This window comes from Egretta garzetta, unplaced genomic scaffold, assembly GCF_000687185.1.
Source record: "Egretta garzetta isolate BGI_Z169 unplaced genomic scaffold, ASM68718v1 scaffold246, whole genome shotgun sequence".
Classification (NCBI taxonomy): domain Eukaryota; kingdom Metazoa; phylum Chordata; class Aves; order Pelecaniformes; family Ardeidae; genus Egretta; species Egretta garzetta.
The window spans coordinates 1,700,646-1,721,402 of record NW_009259976.1 but is presented as its reverse complement, the minus strand read 5'-3'; the positions used below and the strand labels follow the sequence as shown (position 1 = coordinate 1,721,402).

Below are 20,757 nucleotides of genomic sequence, written 5' to 3'. Positions count from 1 at the left end.
CTCCACAGAGCAGTGCACTCCCCTGTCTCGGCCCTCTGGTAGCCCCACCACCACAGGCACCAGAGCTAACTTATTTACCTGCATGACCCCAGTGCTACCTGGTCTCACAAAATCTGCAGGGAAGACATCTACAGGCATTGTAGTGCCTCATTGTCTTTATTCTTTTTTTGGTCTGTTTTTTTTCCCCCTTATGGCAGTGATCTAACTTCTCATGCTAGGTAAATCAACACCAGAGCTTCCTATGGGTGATAAATCAACAGTGGAGAAGCAGTTGCCTGTATTGATGCAAGAGTAAGGGAGAAGAAACCAGGTATTTGTTCATAGGGTTTCTGTCCACAATGGTTGAAGATAAAACTCGAGAAGCATCTGGGAACAACAGAACATAGTATTCAATTGCACAGGCAAAGCAAAACCTAGAAGGTAGTTTGTTGGTCTTTTTTTTTTTTTTCCTTTTTGGTAAAGGCTGCTTTCCAGTTTGGATGAGCTCTTCAAAGTGAGACAGAGGCTTTTGCATGTGCCTGTCTGTCCCCCCACCCCAGACACACAGACGTGGCCTGCATGCTTAACCTTCTGGCAGCTTGGCTGATGCATAGCTAATATTATTTGGCCGGTTACTTTTCAGAGAGCTAGAGAGCAAAAGCAGTCAAGCTAAATCACATTCACCCAGAAAACAAACAAACAAGAAAAAAACCCCTGCTTTTTGTCCTATTTTCTTTTAAAAGTCTCCTTTCTGCCAGCAACATGTATGCAGAACTCCTGTTTAGTAGCTACCCATGCAGAGCAGCTTCTTCAGGGCTGAGTTCTTTCCTCCTGCCGTTTGTCCACCTGTTGAACTCTGCCTGTTTCTATGGAGCTGCTCCTACTTGAGAAGGGTGCGATGGCACATCCACAGCATACCAACAGGAGAAACTGTTGAGACCTCCAGGTTAGTGCCACTCCAACCTGGCACCTCTGCCTGGCATGACCTAATGCACGCAAACACACTGGCTCCTGCAAGTCCCAAAAGTAGTCCAGCAGTGTTTGCTATGTAACCTGTGCTAGTAAGGCAGGGCTTGCTAACATGGGTGCAGCACCACAGTGACCGGGCTTGGCTACATCTGGTATCAAAGGCATCGGCTGCCCCCAGCTTGCAGCTCTCCTTCCTGCAACTTGCGCACTTTTCTTTTGCCATGCCCTAAAAGCGAGAGCAGAATCCATACCCACAGCAAGGAATGTGGTAATCCCTTCAATTTTTTAGTTTTGCATATTTGAAAGGAAGCAGCCTGAGCTATTGAGCTATAAACAGGAAGACACCCTGACTGCACCTTTGACTTTTACTGTGTAGGTCAAATATCAGAGCTGCTGCGATAGCTCTCTGCATGTGATCATTAAGGAAAAAGGAAAAATCCCAAACCAAAGTAGCAGGTTCCAGAGTTCTCAAGGAGAGTCGCAACCTGTCCACATCACAGCCAGCAGGTTTGTTCCTTTGGCAGGTTAAGCAAGTTTCACTACATCAAGACAAGGGTGGAGAGGAAAAAGATTACTAGAGCTACAGCCCAAGATAAGCGGGAAGATAAAGCCCAGCAGTACAAAGGATAGACACAATCTTCATCTCTCTTTTTTACTTTGCAACATGGATGTCATTCTGCCTCAAGAAAACATTTATCACCCAACTTGAGTTGAACTGCATCAGATGCCAAGTCACATCCACATCCACAACCTTTCTTTTAAAGTGAAACACTCCCTTCACCAAGGCTTCTTTTACTTAAAAAGTTTCCTAACTATGATTAAGGGGGGGGAGTATTTGTGTTGCCTTATCCTCCTTTAGAAGAGTTTGCCTTGATTAGATCTTACATGTAATGCTGAAAATGCTCGACCTCACTGTTTAGCCTGCCAAGACACAAGGAGAACAGGAACAAAGCTGTGCTTAGAAGTTATTTTCCCATTGTGACTATAACAACATATTTTGGCTTGACAACGCTGGCATACTTTGAATACGAAAGCCAGGCTCCTAAGTTAGCCTGGCTTTCAGCATCTTACAATGATAAAGGAAAATGATATAACATTCATTAGTTCCAAAAAATAAACACTCAACACCTTAAGTGAGAATGTAGTGCGAAATAAGAAGGGCAAAATAAGGACATGCAGAGAAACGCTCATATTCAGCCACAGATGCAAGTTACAGTAGCGTGTGCCAGCAGCTCTGAAGCGACCACTACTGCAGCTCAGCAGAGAGCCAGAGCTACAGTGGATGAAACTTGGCTTTTTTTTTTCTGATGTACATCAATGAATTGTGGCTCTGAGCCATCCTACAGAGCAACCCAAGAACAGCAGACAAGCTCAGGAAGGTACAGAGCCCTGAAACCTGCACTTCATATAATGCTTGTTAGTCTCCCCAGCACGCAAGTACACATACACTTGGACAATACTGAGGGTGGAACATTAAAATGCAACCACGATACACAGGATGAAAGAAAGCAGGTAAGAATTTGAGCTTAATATTAGGGAGGACTCCCTTGCACTAAGTGCTAGCTAGCTTTGATTAACCTCTCAGAGAAAGTGGTGGAAGTCTATTTGAAATGAGACCAGACAGAGAGCCAGAAGAATTTGCAAAGAATAATCCCAAAATGGAAAGAGGAAATTAAGTCTTTTCCAAACAAGGTCTGATCCACCTCTGAATTAAACTCTTAACGTTTAAGAACTGCTATGCAAAAAATGCAGATCACTTGCTACACAGTATGCTTTTCGCAGCACAGCTGTACATGAAAAAGCTCTCCTCGTAATCTCTTCCCTCCCCCTTGCACAAGGAATTTCACAGGTGAGCCAAGAGGATCCAACTGTGCTATGACCGTGTGCCAGTCAGCCCTCCCGACAAAATCACATTTTTCAAGTGCTTGACTGCCTTTCATTCCATCCCCCCCGTGAGAATCACCTTCCACTTCCCCTCTTCTGCCACAACTTTCCTCTCCCCTCTAACAGTCACGTGAACGGGATGATGAAGATGACACTGCACAAGAATCCCCCCTGCTTCTTCCCTTTCCTTTTTCTCCTTTTTAAAACAAATGGGCAGAAAAAGTTTTCAGCCCCACACTGTAATGCAGAGCGTGATTTCAGAAGGGTGACTATTCCACCAGAACAGTAGCAAGTGAATACTTTGCATCAATGTAAAGTATTAAATTGAAGAATAGACTTTTGCAATAATAAACAAATGCAGGACTCAAGTGCCTTACTCCTTTTTCTCCCCGTGCATGGTGTTGGATCAGTGCCTAAGGGAGATGACTCAGGAGAGGGGGGGAAAAGAGCATGTGTCCTACTGAAATGACATGCAGCTCCTGCTGGTCACATCCCAGCCTTTACCGCATCTCCAAAAAGGGCTGCTGTATTTTCTTAATGCCAAGGGGATTTGCATGTTGATCATAAAAGCTTTCTGGAGGTCTTGAAACAGGGCAGCCTACAGCTTCAATGCCAAAACCAGAACGTGGGCAGGTTTTGACTGGCTGGCTCAAGGCTAGAACGAGGAGTCAAAGCATCCTAAAGAGGCAACTGGAAGACGCAGCTGCTCCCAGCTCCGGGTCCCACTGAATTATGAACAAAACCAGGAGCTCCTGCTTTGCATGCAGATAACCTGATCAGCGCCACTTTGGCTCTTGGAAAGGAAGCATCCCTCAGCACGCATGGGAATCCCTCACCTCTAACTCTAGGGAGAAAAACCACGCCGTAGCTGCACCCTGGGCTTCCACTGCTGCTGACGTGCTCCACTTCCCTAAGAAAAAGGGCCTGCCTGGCTCAGAGACCCGGGCAAAAGGAAGGTATGGAACAAAAGGGTGTATCTGCAGCCTCTGAGCAGGGTCCAGGGTTAAGCCTCTCCCTTATAACTATGGCAGCACAAGCATTGCTGGCTTTCAGTCAAGAGAGGTTTATGCCAGGTAGGTCTGATTAGAAGGAGCAGCATGTCCAGAGGGGGAGCAGCAAGCAATTTCACTGAGGCCTGGTTGGGAAAGTCCCAGCATCTAAATCAAGATTAATTCTTCAGCGCAGGATCCAGTGCATGTATAAACACCCTCCTCCTCCCTCACGTCTCCACGCCTGTGGAAACGCAGTGGGGAGGCCAATGAATCCGGGCATTATCAGTCCAGAGAGATCATCTGACAGTATCAAGTTCGGGTTCTGGCTTCATATCCCACATATTATTCTAAGTTTCTCCACTTTACCACTAGATGTACCCTATACTCTACTGTATTGCACATGGCTGTTCCTCATCTCCCTCGTGATTTCTGAGCAGCTTGTTATCAAAATCAAGGGGATGATCCTCATACATCTGATGCTTATCTAAAGACAAGGGAGCCACACATCCAACCATTCGGAGACTAAGAATAAAAAACAGTGCTTTCCAACCGTCTCCTTATGTAAAATATACTTTTTTTTTTTCCCTCCTCCAACAGAGAGAGTTACTCAAGTTCACCAAGCTAGTCTGGGAAGGACTAAGCTGGTCAGATGCCCCAAGTACAATTTAGCTGGTACAATTGCTTTACCTCTTCCACTGTTTTCTTCCCTGACATCTTTCACTTACATTGCGACCTTCAAATAACACTAAATAATCTCCAAAGAATCAAAAAAAACATGTTTTCAATAACATAAAGAAAAAGTCTAGCATTCAGAACATGACTAACCATCTCCATTTAAAATTAAAAAAGTCTGCTTTGGCTAAGCTTCAACTTTGTGCCACAGTATCAGAACCAAAAAGAGTGCAGGATGCATCCAAGACAGGTTGAAATTTGGACCACGGCATTCTTCAGGTCCCACAGAATGAAAAATGGCTCAGAGAGTAAGAGAAGACAGTCGTCAAAATTACATCGATGACATCTCTTCTGAGAGATTTCTATGTCACGTCATCTTTGTCACTGTTTTTGTTTCATTCTGCTTAACAAATGTTACTTCAGTCCAAATTGTCTAGAAATGTAGGAAAACACAGGGAACTCCCCTTCAAAGCATCTGACATTTGTCATGCATGGGAAGTAAATCCTAAACAAACAGAAAGTGAAGCAGCAGCATTTTTAGGAGCGATCACTTAATACACTCCTGCTAACCCCCTCCTTAAGAGTCTCGTGAATATGACTGGAACTTAAGTCAAAAGTGCAGTAACACTATACCCTTGGGTTAAAGAGTTCAGTCAGTTGTTTGTTAAAACATGTAGAGAAACTGTATTGACAATGTATTTTCAGTGTTAATTACCAAGATCACCCACTTAAGAGAGCAATCCACTCAGCCCTTGCCAGTTGTAATCACAGGAACCAGGAAAGATGCAGGTAATTTTGCAAATCAGACATGAACTGTACTTGGACGAGTTTCTGTTTGTCTTCTCTTCTTGGCTTGTTTGCTATTTGCATCCTCAAAAAAACCCCAAAATGACCCAAAAAGCCCTCAAACACGCATGCACACTTCACAGCAAGTCAAGAGACATTCAAATACCAACAACCCAACCATTTGGGAAACGCCCTCTTACAACTGCGGAGCAATCTCAAAACAAATTTCAAGCACCACCAAATATTCTAGTGGTAACCAGTGTTGAACACCAGCATGGGATAAACAAAATGAAGCTGAACAGCAAGAAATCTCCATGGCCATGCTAGTAAGAAAGCCATTGCAATGCATGCAGTGAAGGAGCAGGGTGGGGCGAATGGGTCCCGACAAGGATCAGATTGGGAAGCACTGACTCATTTTAGCCACATGCCTGCAACCAGGCACAGCAGGAGATCCCCCAGCTAGCGCTCCCCACAGCACCCAGGCGCTGCAGTCCTGCTGGCACAGCGGCATGGCTCATTATCCTCGTGGAGGCCCCAGCACTTATTAGCTCTGTCTATCAGGGCCAGCACAGCCTGGGTGAGCCTCCCTGCACAGCAGCATGCGGCGGCATGTGGGTAAGCAGCCCCCTTGGCATCCCCCAGGGAATTGCTGCAGCCCAAGGTGCCGCACAGACGTGCTGTAAGCATCCCCCCAAGTTCAGTGCAGGCTGCCACGCTGTCTATCTCCCTGGGCAATGAGGTTCTCCCAGCAAAGCGAAAATAGCCTTACAGCAGGGCGGCAGACAGCATCATTAGGATGACACGAGCATTATTATTTAGCTCCACCAAGACTAGCTGGGTGCGCTAAGGCTGCAAAAGCCACCTGTGATTACGTTCAAATGACAGATTAGAAATCCCTTTTCAGTGCTACCAGGACAGTCTGCAAAGTTAACCAGTGCCATGCAGCTGCCAATACATGATACCTAAGGTTATATGATACACACACATGCACACAAAGCATTTTGTATTTTTATCCTAGAGTGAAATTTTGCTTTGCTGTGAATAAAGGCAAGTTGTAAGCATGACTGAGAGGAAAGATACTGATCTACAAATCCAAAGAGGGGGGTATACCATTTCTGAATAATTATGCTGTATTCACATTTAAGCAACTCCTTGCTACGCAGAATCAGCAAGTTCGAACAGGCTGAGATTGATACAACTGCATTCCCAGCTTGGCTCGAAGTTACTCCTGTTCCCTACCAGCAGCATTGTCAGAACACCTCAAAGGAAAAAAGGGAGACAAATATTTGCCTGATGATGCTGTGACAGGGAAGTGATTCAAACCATGCCTCCAAAGCAAAGTTTCCCAAAGGACAGCACAAGAAAGCATTTATTTGCAGTTCGCATCAACCATTGCATAAGAGAGGGCAAAAGAGGAGGGAAATGCCGTGTGAGCTTCCCAGTATCACTTCACCAAACTGCCTGCCTGCAGTCTGCATTAAATTCAGAGCAGACCTAAATTAACAATGCCAAACACTGCCAGGAGACTTTCAAGCCCTAAGAAACTCCTTCCTAAGGGATGGTATTAAACAAGATCCTTCTGAGTCCCCTGTACTTCCTTAAGCTTGGAGACAAAAGTTTATTAACAACAATAAAATTAAGTGGAGTGAGATCTTTAAAAGTGTACCAAAAACCTTGCCTGAGACATTCTGAACTGCTGTTTTCTTTCATCTTTTTGGAAATTTGTGGGTTTGGGCACATCCTTCAGTTATCACGGTATATAACCTTAGTCAATGACTTCATTGCTGATTTTTCAGGAAACTTCATGTTTAAAGAAAACAAGTGTTATTAGACAATTAAAGCAGTTTTAGATTTTAGCATCAGGAAAAAAGGGGCAGGGGGAAGAGACAGAGAAAATTAAGAGAAGGATGTCAGAAGGGGGAAAAGTTTTGTTACGAGCAAATACGGTTGAAGAAGTCCCAGGTACGCCCTGCCTCCCCCCCAAAACTGCACCCCCTTATCAACCAAGCAAACATTAAGCCCCAGCTACTTCCCAGAACCAGGCAAAGCCCTCATGCAGTTGCTTCCCTCTTACACTCCACGGTTGAGCAATCCTGATGGCACACAGCACAGAACAACTTGCTGCGTCACACAGCTCAAGGAGGAAAAAATAGACAGCCACAGCAATGCTGGGGACGCTGCACAGATGGAGCCGAACACCTCCCCCCCGGCACACACGCACGCATGCAAGCAAGGAAGCTGCGCTAGATAAGAGAAGCACATCTTCGTTAAAGCAGGGTCTCTGCATCACCCCGGTATCAGCAGTCACCAAGTAACTCGAGGGGCAAGGAAGTAAGGGGTTATCACTGCACACACCCAAGTTGTGCAAACTTCTCCCAGCGCCGAGGACGGCATCCTAGCAAAAGAGGTTTCACGTGCTCAGCCCATTTCCTCTCCTGTTCCTGAACATGTGGTCCTCCTTCCTCACCAGCGGTGATCTCACAGCATTCCCCTGCCGAGCAGAGAAGCTCTAGGAAAAGGTTTCACGTCTTGTTACATGTCGGTTTAGCCAAGCGTAATAGCTGGAAAGAGAAGGCCCCGCATGACTTGTGCTACTTTACAGGAGTTTGGGAACTTTCGCCCTCAACTGGAATTAATTTCAGTGCAGTCCATGAGCAATATGGATTGCCTTACTCTCTTTACCCTCAGTTTGAAACTGTCAAGAAAGACGATACGCTGAGGTGGCTTGATGTCAAAAATGAGCCACACAGAAGTTGTACATCTCCTCTGTTTTAAGACATTTTTCCACATGAAGGACTGGAGAGGATTTACCAAAGAAGGACTACTGAGGATTTACCAAAAAATTGCTGGGAGTGTTTAGAAAACTTCAGCTAAGAGAGCAGCCTGAAGAACTCTGCATACCTATAGATGCCCTCAAGAAACAGAAAGCAGTATTTGCATATCGTGTGCTATTTACCAGTTGTAAAATGGCACTGCTACTTTACAGACTGTGTCTTTGCCTAAGCTGCGTGCATCATGCGGGTGAGCATCATGGCTCAAAAACACAAGCGAAAGGCCCTGGCTAAGCCCAAACGCGCAGATTCCCCTCACCTTTTTTTTTTTTTTTTATGGCTAGGGAAGTTTCCCCAGATGCTGACAATCTACTGTTAACAAATAGCCTATTTTTAAAGGAGGGGAGAAAAGAAAAAGGAAAAAACCTGCTGACCCTGAGAGGGGGTACATTCTGCAGTTTGCTGGTTCCAGCATGCTGAACTAGAACAGGTTGAGCAGGTTAGATACTGGGGGGAGAAAAGGTAAAGCTGGAAGACATACATTAAAGGTGGAATGACAGCAACCACAAATGCAGTTTGAGATAGACTTTTTCCTCATTCTCGTCAGTACTTGGCCCAGGAGTCTTTTCAGACAACAGGAGGAACACAGCAAGCACACATTCATTAGAAAAGCGATGCAAGTATTTCTGACATGCGTGCACAACAGGCTGAGCAAAGATTACCTTAACATACAAACTCTCCCAGCAAACTTTCTCACCACCAGCATTTTCCACATAGAATCACCCAACCGAAGTACAAGCTAGCAGACAAACCACCAACCGAAATGCCAACAAAACAACACGTTACTTGTTAACCTTGAGAGCTAACAGCTCTGCAAGAATCACCTTAATGTCAGGCTTATTGCAAAGGACTAAAAGCACCTCAACTCCCCGCAAAGATCGCCTGGATTTTCTCCTGCTTGCTAAGTTAAGGCTGGTATTTATTTTGTAGCTCTTCAAGGTGAGAAGAGGAGGCAACATCCCTGAGAATACTAAACCTTCAGAGGAGGTGATGTTCCTGAAAGGGGTACTTATGCAGAAAGATCAAGGTCTTTGCTGCAGTGTGCTCTTCGACTAGAGTCTAATCTGTCAAGTGGCTTGTGCTCATTTGAACTGTGACATGGGTAACAAAGCAGCACTAAGCCATGCTCAATACGCTCTGTTATACGGAGATTTATGTTATTGCCCGTGAGGAGGGTGGTATTACTCTGCTACGTCAGGCCACCTTCCCCTCGGCACAAGTCACACCAGAAACCTAAACGTATTGAGAGCAGCGTGTCCCCTTTTTTTGCCTGCAGAAAACCAAAACGTTAAAATCCACAACCTTACAAAGCACAAGATCAGACTTAAAGGCAGCACAGACAAAATCTCGGACTAAAAAGCACACTGGAGCCTTTCTTATGTTTAAGTACTGAAGAGCTCTGGAGATGCAAGTATAACGTTCCTCATTGTGTACGCTTCGGTTCTCAAGAACAATGGAGCTAATTAAGGTCAGCGTATAAATCTTAACTCTGCACTTCCTTGCTTCGCTTGATTCTAATCAGATCTCAGCATTTGTGTTTTTGTGTTAACTTCCTTTGCTGTTCTTTAATGATAACTGAAGGGGGATACTGTCCAAGGCTACAAGCAGCGTGAAACACGTCTGAAATCATGGCATCTCCTTTCGGCTCTTACAGCTCACAGAGGTGGCACAGGAGCTCCTTCAGAGCCTCTTACTGCTCAAGATATCCATGGAGGGTTTTTTTGGAGCACCCTGTTTATGCATCATGTCAGTTAAATAAAAGTTTATATAAAGTCTTTACAAAAGATGACCAATCTACTCAGCAACAGTGAGACAGACAAAAGTTTCTGCCTGGGACCATTAAAAATACTGTAGTCTTCTACTTCTCATCAAAGACACAGAGAAACAGACTCTTACTGCTATACTGTTGTTGAAAAAGCCTGACCTTTACTTTCTTTCTTTTTTAATCTTCTTCAAAGCCTGGGGATCCCAGCAGAATACGAAACATTTACTCTGGATATATCTGCTGACAGGAAAAAGACCAAAAAACCCCTTCTCCCCACTTGTTTCCCCATTCTTATTTACAAAATGTATTAGCGAAAACATAAGAAACATTTTGTAATTGCAAAGAAAACCAAAACAGGTATCACATCTCACTTGTCTCCTACAACTGCAGTTATCCATTACTAGAAGCAGAAATTAGTCCTTTGTATTCATTATGCCTGCTCAAGAATTAGGGCACTTACATTTGCTGAGGCTTATCTTTCACTAGCAAGCTGACAGTGGTTAAATCATCCCCACTTACAAGGAATGGATTTGAAAGCCTGTAATACTCCCTGCTTCTTCATATTTAAGAGTAGTGCCTACCAATTACTACATTGAAATAAAAGCTTCTTAGGAGATGACCAAAGAGACATTTCTATTGTGCAAGACTGTAAGAGAAGGCCTTTTCACAGTGTCAGTCATTTTCCTGGGCTATTTTTTTTTTAGCTTCAAGATCTTGTATGTTCAGTTTTTCAAAACTACCCAATGTTTAACATCAAATTTCCACTTGGCCATCTTTGCAAACCACCAGAAACCAAACCCTGTTGCAATAAGGCAATTCCTCTCCTCCTCTGGAAAAAAACCCTCATCACTACATTTGGCTACGCTCTGCCTCCCAAAAACTCCCATCTTAAGCAAACGCCAGACTGCACGTGCTAAACTGCAGAGATCCTATTTGTACTCAGAGGCTGGGCATTGTTATTGCACTCACCCTACAAAGCACACACAACGTACTGGAAGCGGGCCAATGCCATAAATAACAGGAGCAATTCACAGGTGGAATGCAGGGAGAGGATGGATTCAGCCAGATCTTGAGGACACCCTGCCTATTGGGTATTTGCAAAGTCACAGGCAGCCTGTACGCATGCCTGCCCAAGAAACACAGATCCATGTTAAAGCATATGCGTCTCAACCCCTGTGCCTTTATCAGCATCCAACATTCAACTTCCAACCAGTACGTTACAATCTTCACCAAGCGTACGCTCTTCATTTGTCAGTGAAGATGGCTGGCTAAAACATCAAAATTCACAGGTTACCCTCCAGCTCGTGTGTCTTCTATCCTTCTCAACAAACTCATTCAGAAACATATATACATGCATAAAGCGTTGCTTAAAAAAGACTTAATCTGAACATCAGAAAAGTACCATACCCTGGTAACAGAAACAGCTGTTTGTCTCTCCACAGTACATTTAAAAAGAGAAGTTTGGGAAAATTATCTAGCACTGAAAATACGATTGAGAATGAAAGTGCCTTCTTAATTAAAAGAAGAAATACCTTCTTTGATAGGACCCTTTGTAAGCATGCTTCAAAGCATAGCTTCTGCGATCCAGATCTTCCAATTTGAGTTTCAAAGACTTCTGCATGTGGATGTTGCATGTGGTGTTTCGCATGTGCCAAAAAAAAAATTCCCCAAACTTTGAGACCTGTTCCTGAGATGGTGCATAAACAGCCTACAAGTACCTAAGTAGGATGTAAATAAAAAACGATTTTGAAGATTTTTGCTAGGTATGGAATAAGGAGCAGAAGGAGAGAAAGAAGGTAGATACCTGTGACGTTTTGGTTTCATGTGAAACACTTAAGTTAGCTTGCGTGACCGCACTTAATGAGCAGCCCAGTGAACATCAGCCATGGACACTGCAGCTTCGTTTACCAAATTGGGGAAGCTGTGGCTGAAATACATATATTATCCCTTTAGCCTTTTCAGACTTGCCACAGAGCCTTTAATAGCTACCCACTGGAAACTGGCAGGAAGGTCATTTCTTGCCTCCCTTCTGGCATTTATATCCTATTAACATTTTCAAGTTGCATGGAGAGCATGTCTTTGGCAGGGAGAAAATGTGATTTTAAAGTGATAGGCACAGACCATCCTCAGTCACAGAAATAGAAAAGGAGATGTTGGCAAAGTCTGCTACCCCCAAAGGAAACCCTTTTGGAGCAAGTGGAGGCATCGCCCTTCCCTTGGAAGCTTGATGCACGTCCTACTGGAATGCAACATAGTAAGTCAAGCAAAGTCTTTTCTCTACCTCAAGGTCCCTTGCTAAAGCTTACAAACCACCACTAAAACCCACAGTAGCAGCCTAACTTCTCTGTCTGCATTTTGGGGAGATGAAGCGGTAGAGATGGAATAAGAGGCTTGCAACCTCCTATTGGGCTCTAGACCCAAAAGGGTTCCTCAGAGTTGGCACTATTCGTAGATAAACTCCCTAGAAAGCTACTGTGACAGTACAGGTGGAAAGCCTTTGGAATGCCTTTAGTAATTGCAATCTATGATTGGAGACGCTAATATGGAAATCCCCAGCTCTTTCAGAGCTACAGAAAACTATTTTTCCACACCACACCACACACACCCCCCTTCCATATAGTTTATGCTCCTGTTGGAGATCTGAGAACAGTCAACTTTGATTTGCTGCGACTGAGAGAAAGCCATAGTGTCTGTGTCTCTAGCGTGAAAGTGTGAGGATTAGCATATCCTAAATTCAGATTTTCTTAGGTACTGATCATCACAGTGCCATTCCAGTTACAGGAATTTTGAACTCTAAATTACTGTGCTCTAACTCCTTCCTCTAAATTCCTAAAAAGCCCCAAGAAAAAAACCCCCAATACCCAAATCAGTCCCTGATGCTAGAAGGCTTGCTATTTCCAAGAAGACTTGGTCCTTCCAGTACTGATCAAAAAAAAATCTCTGTAAAAAACTCAGCATCGTCTCCTCCAGAGCAATTCCTGTTCCTGATGGATCTTCCAGTTATCATACCAGATTGCAACAACCCTCCCCAAACAGTAGAAGCAGCACTGATACAGAGGCAGGTAGCTTGACGGCACATTCGGAAGAACAAGAAAATCAGCTTTTCGCACTGGACATTGAGCACTCTCCAGAGACCTTTGCTCTTTCCAACAGTGACTGTCCCCACAGGAGGCTCAGGCCACTCCTGAGCAGTCTGGCAGCTGTAAGAGAGTTTTCCAAGATGCCCCCGGCTCACAATTCCCTGTTGAAAATCCCGGCCAAGAGTCACCCTGGTCAGGAAAGGAAGTGGGTTTTCACCTCTTTTTCTGAATGGTGCTGCACAAGAAAACCTTCTCCCTCCACCCCTGTCTGCTGTGCCCATTCAACCTGACTTGTTGACAAGGAGCCAAGGAGCACAACAAAAAGAAACTGGACTTTATGTGAGAGGCTATGACTCATTTAGAAATAACGTGTTGCATCTATTGTGGGAGTCAGGAAGCGCAGCATCAATTTAACAGGTAAAGAGTACATGCAACACCCCGACACAGCTAGACTTACCCAGAAAAGAGATGGGCAGAAAAGAGTGTTCCCACTCCACAAAAAAGTCTGGCTATTGCAAAAACGTTTTGCCCACATGCAAAAAGAACAGCAAGTAAGACCTCTGGAGGGTCTCTTCCTGACCCTTCACTTAATAAAGTGAGGGAGAAGAAAAACTACTTGCTACGGAGGAGTTGGGCACTTGAGAGCTTAACAACAGTGACACTTTCTAACCCAAAAAAGCAATCGGAACTCCTTCCTCCTTGGCTCAGCTGAATGTCTAATGACCTGGCTGCTATGAGGTGGAAAAATGGATCAGTAATTTCATCCTCTGCTGGATGGCACAGTATTTCCCATGACAAAATAATTTTGTTGCACTTTTTCCCCTAAAAGGTCTTTTAAAAGTCTGGATTAAAAAAATAGTATAGACAGTTAAATAAGAGCCAGAACAAGGCGGGGGGGGAAAAAGAGAAGAGAGGATGTACACAGCATGTGCCTACATATTTTTTCCCCCTGTTCAGATACTAGCAGGCTAACTTCTCCGTCACTCCTCTCTCAAGCACCAAGCTCATTTGATGCAAATGTAGTAATACTTGGGGAGGCTCCTGCAGGACCTTCAAAAGCTATGTTGACTCTTTAGCAGCACATTCACAACTTTCTGCTAAGCAGACAACTTCTCCCTCTGATCCCACACTCTGTGCGATGCTGCAGGGATACCACCATGCTGGCTACCAGGGGCATGTTAGAAATCTTACTCTTTGCCGTTTTGGGCATGTATCTTTCACTACTTCGGCACCATAGCACAAAAATAGTGAACAACAAAGGAACCGCATGCAAAAGCAGAGAAAGATGGACTTGTATTATCATCCAGCTGGCACGGAAGAAGAGATGTGGCACCACCAGAAGCAAGGCCTGCAGGAGCTGCACACGAGGCAGGACCTGGCAAGCAGGTCCTTGCTCTGGGATCCTGAGGCAGAAGCAGTTTTGAACGTGATGTGAGAGGCATTCAGCCTCAGCGCTGGCAGGCCATTAGACCTGATGCTACAGCTAAGTTTGAGATGCCTATGAAAGATTTACTTTGTACCATCTTAGACTAGAAATACCTGTTTTGGAAGGAACATCTTCCTTGTGAGTGTGTCATAGCACCAGATAACAAATTTAATTTCACTTTGCATTTACCCTCGCCTGCCTACTCGCACACTCATGCTTTCCACTTCAGCAGCAGGATTCACTATTATAGTCTGTTATAGCATCATGAAGAGGTTATTCACTGCAAAAAACTGGTGGCACAGTCCTGCCAACCACAACCCTCCTGTAGCAAAACCAGCCCGCTTCAGTGTGCTCAGGATCTTGCCTGTCATAGGTCTGGGGTCACTTGCTGCAGTGCCACCAAGCACAGCAACAGCTTTCTGCAGTGTCCCACCGAGCTGCTGTGGTGCAGGCCTACACAAGGGGTTTTACAGAGCAGATAGGAACCTATCAGATTGGAAAACCTTTTAATAGGAAGATTTTCTTTGCATAAACTTAGGTCCTTCTTAGTGCAGTCAGTAAATACAGCACTCCGTCCTTCAAGCAATATCCCGTTAAGAGAAAAATTTAAAACCAAACAATCTTCTCAGCAGAAAGTTCTGATCTGCACTTACTTCTTTCGGGCAAGTCACTGAGCCTGGTAACTAGCAAATTTGCTACTTAAGCACAGTAAGAGTTGCTATACAGGGAAACCTGCATAAGCAAAGGCGACTACATCAACATCTGACAGGCCTGGAGTCAAGTCTCAGGGGAAGCCTCCCTTTCCTGTTTCTGGGAGAGGATGAGGAGATGCCTAGTGAGCAAAAAGCCAAACAAACCCCACAAGCAGTCCTTCCGCAAGCAGCCTGGGCTGAGGACCTGGACATGAGTGTCCGACCACCCCAGAGTCCCAGCACTGGAATTCACCCTTGGATGCTGACAGTGGCATCAGCTGCAACTCAGCAGCTGCGCTGCTTTCCTCACAGCAGACAGAGTAATGACCCAGTCTGGCAAACATGTGGCTCCCAACACCTCTGGTCAGATGAGTCAGACGTGTGATTTATTCAATGCCCAAGGCTAGTATCTGCCCAGAATGTCTTTGTCTTTCCCTTCTCATTTTACATCTCTCTCTCTCTAACTCTCCCCAATTCCAGTCAACTGTAAGTTAAATAAACAATGAATTACAAAACTGCATTCCCTCCCATTTCTTTTCTGTTTTTACATAACCGTTTAAACTGGACAATATGATACAGAAATGGTAAAGCTGCAAGCAGCTCTTGCTTCCTTTGTGTGGCATTACGTTATCTTTCCTGTTGTCACAGAAATCACCCCTTTCATTCCACCGATAGCACGCTGCTTGGAAAATGACTGGTAACAATCAAGGAAACAAGATCTCTTCCCTCCCACACAGAACAGGTCTGTAACCATCACTCTTGTCATTTTGCTTATAAGCTATATTCCTTTCCCCCACCTGTCTTGCAGTTTCTTTGTAGGTTGTAAACTCTTTGATATGGGGACTAAAGCTATGTGGGAATTCACAAAGTCTTAATCAGCTCTGAGGTGTTCCACCCATGCAAATAAATGACTACTGAATCAGGGGATGAGAGCAGGGAAGGAACATCCGTGTGATTTAACATTTTGTTTCCTCAGTTGACAACTGTACATATTGCTACATCCCTACGAAGGAAACTACATTAAATACGTTTGGCAACTTGGGTTACAGAGAATTTCCCAGATCTATAGTGCTGTAAGTTGTCTACGGTACAAGCAAGTACTGATGTATGTATTTAAAAACAAGATTGATTATTCCGAAGAAGTATCTCCCCAACGGCACTTGGATACCTAACTATGTAACAAAGAACACCACCACAGATGTTCCAATACAACCACTTGCATCCACGACTCTGAAGCTACAAAATTAGAAGCTCCTATACAGCTTGCCTATGTATTTTTGTCTTCTGAGAAAAATCCATCCCATTTGTCAAAATAATACTACTAATAAAACAAAAAAGCAATACTTCTGGATATCCATAACAACTCTTGATAATATGTGAAGAGAGCTAGAAGACCTTTCTGAGTTCTGACTTCCTCCCACAACTTAAGCATCCTAGTAGTTGTAGTGTGTACGTGTGTCATGCCATACTTGTAGATCACAAACAGTCCACATTTTCTGCCCAAGTAGGTGTCTTTAGTCAGTTTGCAAGTCCTTCCAAGGCAACAAACCAGCCCCCTATCCTGTAATCCTTTCCAAACTCCTGGGTCACGATCAGCACTCACCTGTGCATGTTTCCATTGGTGGTGAAGGACTGTCCACATACTGAACATTTATAAGGCCTTTCACCTGAGTGCACCAGCATGTGGCGATCAAGGGAGCTCGCTGAGCTCAGAGACTTTCCACAGATGCTGCAGGAATGGTCTGTCCCTCCAGTGTCAGTGTTATGCTAGAGAAAGCAATGATTTTTTTTTCATTGAATGCCCCTTCTGAAGTGCCAGTAAAATATTAGCGAGAAGTATAAACATCTTAAAAGCAGCTTTAAAGAGCCACTCAGCACAATATCTTATATTAAGGTGTGCCCTGTATACACCTCTCCTCCCCAGCCCTCCCCCCTCAACTCCACCCCCACCCTTCATTTTTAACTCCTCAATGCACCAGCACAAATAGCTGTTTCATACAGCCTGCAATGCCTGCCACACGCAGCATTTCTGCTGGGTGTGCAGCCAAAGGGGATACAAAGGGATCCAGCAATACCCCATCAGTCAAAGGGTACCTTGAGATACTTTAAGCTGTGCAGTGGTTTGGGGCTGGGTGAGTGGTAACGGGGAAAACAGAAAAAGGATGTAATTACAAACTTCATGGCAGAAGACAGACACTTAAAAACAAATACACCTTAAAGATATTAATTTCAAACTGACTGCACAGTAAGAAAACAGAAGTAAACTGCTTCTGAGTGCACATGCAGACTTCTATGGCTGTAAGAATGCATTACGGGGCCAAAATATGTCCTTTAGCTACTGTGCTATATGTACCACTCTTTCTTACTTGTACTCAGAGACTTGAAGATTTCTTCACATACCAAAAAAAGAACCCCAGGAGAGTAACAAAAAAGAAAAAAAGTAACAGTTACAGCACAGGAGGAAAAACTGAAGTAGTAAGTATCTAGTGGACTCACAGTGGTGAACCACAACCTTAGCATCCAAAGCAGAAGCTTCTGACATAGAAAAGGCCAAACCTCCTTATAAAGTATGCATATATTTCAAAAGGAGCAAGAAGAGGCTTGTAGCTGACAAAAAAGCGCATCATCGGTTAAAATAGTGTATTTTTAATTCTGCCTCCCAAAATTGCTATACCCTGTGAAGGACTGAGAGAGAGGCTCTTCCACACTGAGAGGATTTAAAAATTGTGTCTTCCTGCTTCTTAATTTGCATGATTAGTAAAGGGATCCGTACTCAAACAGGATAAGAAAACAGGACTTATGCCTCATGATGGAAGTGGGTTTCTGGATCTTTGGGATACCTTAATCTATGCAGAACAGGACGTACATCCTTGTTTGAGCCACTGCAGGGGGGGAGTGTTGGGGAAGGAAGGGAGGAAAATTACCCACTTCAGGGTTGGGTTTGTGTTGGTTTGTTATGTTTTTTTTTAAAGAAAATACAAGGGGAAGGCCAAAATAAAAGCAAAACAATTGAATAAAGTTATAATGAAGCATTTCTGGTTTGCACACGGAAATGTTTTTTCACCACTGCAAAATGCACACTGGCAAACCAGACACTCTTAAAAGTAAGAAATCAAGAGCCGGTACTCTGCATACCTGACGAATGTGCATAGTTAGCTGGTGCTGTGTAGTGCAAATCTTTTCACACAGAGGACAGGTATAGGAAGACTTCTCTTCTTTTGTTTCCTGTGAACAAAACAAAACAAAAAAATCAGAAGGAATATCAATATAAAAGAACTCGAAAGCTGTTACTGCTGGGGATGGAAAAAATATAATCCATCCTAAGTACAAAAGGCCACTGCTAAGAGAACAATTTGCACGTATACATTTATCATCCTGCTAGATCCCTCAGGGAAGTTTCAGAAACTTCTGAATTTATAAATAGGGGCCATTTCAACTACTGCAGAAGTACAGCAGCTGTTTTAACAGCACACTGAGTTACAACTCAGCAGTAGCAGTTTAGGACAGGAAGTGAAGGCAATTATTGCGACCAGCTCAAACTGCCAGGAGGAATTTAGGTGAACAGAAAGTAATTACTGGAACACCGCCACAATATGTGGGCAAACGCCACTAATCTTCCCAAAAGATCTTTAATAAGCACAAGTCGTCGGGACTTCAGGTTTTCCACCCTATCTCGATGGCAAGGCACTAGCTTGGTGCCCTTTTCTAGGGGCTGTATGTTCTGCTCCGTGGCTGACTCAGAAGGAAGAGCAGCGTTTACTGAATCACTAACACCATTTCCCTTAGCATCCTGTGTTTCTCCTGGAAGCATCCCATCCAGGCACACCGGCCAGGCCCAACCCTTCTGAAACTTGCAAGATCTGATGAGATCATAACGAGAAAGAGGTGACAATGCAGGAGTGTACGTGACTCAAAAAGAACACATTATGAACCCAGTTATTCTCCACCCAGGTGAGAATCAGGAGCTAACCATGGTCAAACCATGAGTGCAAACAATGAAGCCGACCAGAGAGCTCAGCCTGCATTAAGTATGCCCTTGAGACACTGAGCAAAGCCACCACTCTTTCAGCCAAGGAAGAAATGACACTCTTGCAGGAATCAAAGGCGTTTGCCTGAACTGTCGGCAAGGACGGCTACTGCATGACATAAAGGGTACTTTCGCCACCTCACTAAGAAGCCCAGGCGCCGCTCCTGCACCAACCCCTGTAAAGTAAAAGGAAGATGGTCTGGCACTGAAAATGAAACCTCATTTTGCTGTAGGATGATGCAAATCTTCACCAGCTAGATAGATCCACTGCCTGTTACGTACATTTCTGGTGACAAGAGAGTCCAAAAACCATCTCTGCATGACTGATGGGATAGTATTTATGCCAAAAGGACATGTTCTACTGAACCTCTTTGCTGGCTATTTTAAGTATCATTAGTAAAACCATGAAAACAAGCAAAAAGGAAAACGCGCCCTCAGTAGCTCTTTAGTTGGAAGGCAGGTGATGGGTATGAGTGTATCTGGGTATTTCCTCTCTCCGCACAGTTCTTTTCCCCCATCGCTGTCCCAGAAGTCATTGACTTGGAAGCAACCACTTCTAGATTGTCAGACACAAGTATTTGTGGAGAACACCGAGAGTGACTAACCCAAGCCTCTGTGACAAATTCTCTGGCATGTTTAGGAGGAAAGGTGCTGACACAGTGCTAGGAAAAGGGTTTTTTAAGTCTCAGTAAAGGAATATCCCCTCCTACACGTTTTGGGAAACCACTCAGGAGTCCCCTGTTAAAAATCTAACACTGTGTTTTCAAAAATAGGACCATGATAATTTTCTGTGTTAACCTCAGTGTCCTGTGGATTTGGATTAAGAGCTACTTTCCTGTTTTGCCTGAAGTAAGCAAAACTTGTGACCTCACTTCTAGAAGTATCAGGACTGGCAAGGGTTAGGTTCTCCCATGTCTCCCTACCGTTTCTCTTGTACATCTTTTTCTAACTGTATTTCAGGGTGCTCCATCCCAAAGCTAATCACTGTAAGCCATGCACACGGGCCAAGGCCTAATGCACCATTACTCACAAAACACTAGAAAGAAAGCAAGCAAAGCTGCCACTATGAAGTCTGAACACCCCAAGAAAATTAAAACGCGTTATCCCAGTGCCCACCCCCTTTTTATATACAAACACACAGTTCGCATACACGCATTCCATCCTACTTATACCACCTTAATTTGACTATATGCAACCTGCCTGTGGAGTAATGTTCAGCTCCAATTATACCGCAACCCTGTTAAAGTTGGCTCAGGACAGAGAACAAAACACACTGTGCTGTGAGGAAAATCCTTGCAGCTGTGCTGACAGTTTAGATGGTGTTTAATCTCCAGGGTATTTCTGTGAAATTATCAACCTACTACTTCTTTTTTGCCCCTCCTCCCTTTAAACGAGTGCTGCAGTTCTACATGATGCACTTGATTGTTTCAGAGCCTGCTTTCTAGACTGCCTGCTCTTCGAATCAGCACATTAGCAGAAGATAGAGTAATTACTGGTTCACCTTGAAGCAAAGATCAGAAACACGCTACAGCTCAGCCAGAGCTGATTAGTATTGAATCTGGGGTTTATTATTAACTAAAACCCAAACTTTCTCCGGTGGTCACACAGGGTACATGCTGCATACCGTAACACAGCTCAAGCAAATCCAGGGTAG

The 20,757-nt window shown here is 44.1% G+C and overlaps 1 protein-coding gene across 4 annotated transcripts in view; it reads right to left on the bottom strand.

The window, feature by feature from the left end:
- The window catches only part of RREB1 (ras responsive element binding protein 1), a 121,030-nt gene that overhangs the window by 42,928 nt on the left and 57,345 nt on the right, over positions 1-20,757 (bottom strand). For all 4 annotated transcript variants that reach the window (XM_035895895.1, XM_035895897.1, XM_009640376.2 and 1 more), the window contains 2 exons: positions 18,212-18,301; positions 16,680-16,843 (listed from right to left, as the gene is read on the bottom strand). In XM_035895895.1, coding sequence (XP_035751788.1) covers positions 16,680-16,843; positions 18,212-18,301 — 254 coding nt within the window. The remainder of the gene's footprint in view (positions 1-16,679; positions 16,844-18,211; positions 18,302-20,757) is intronic.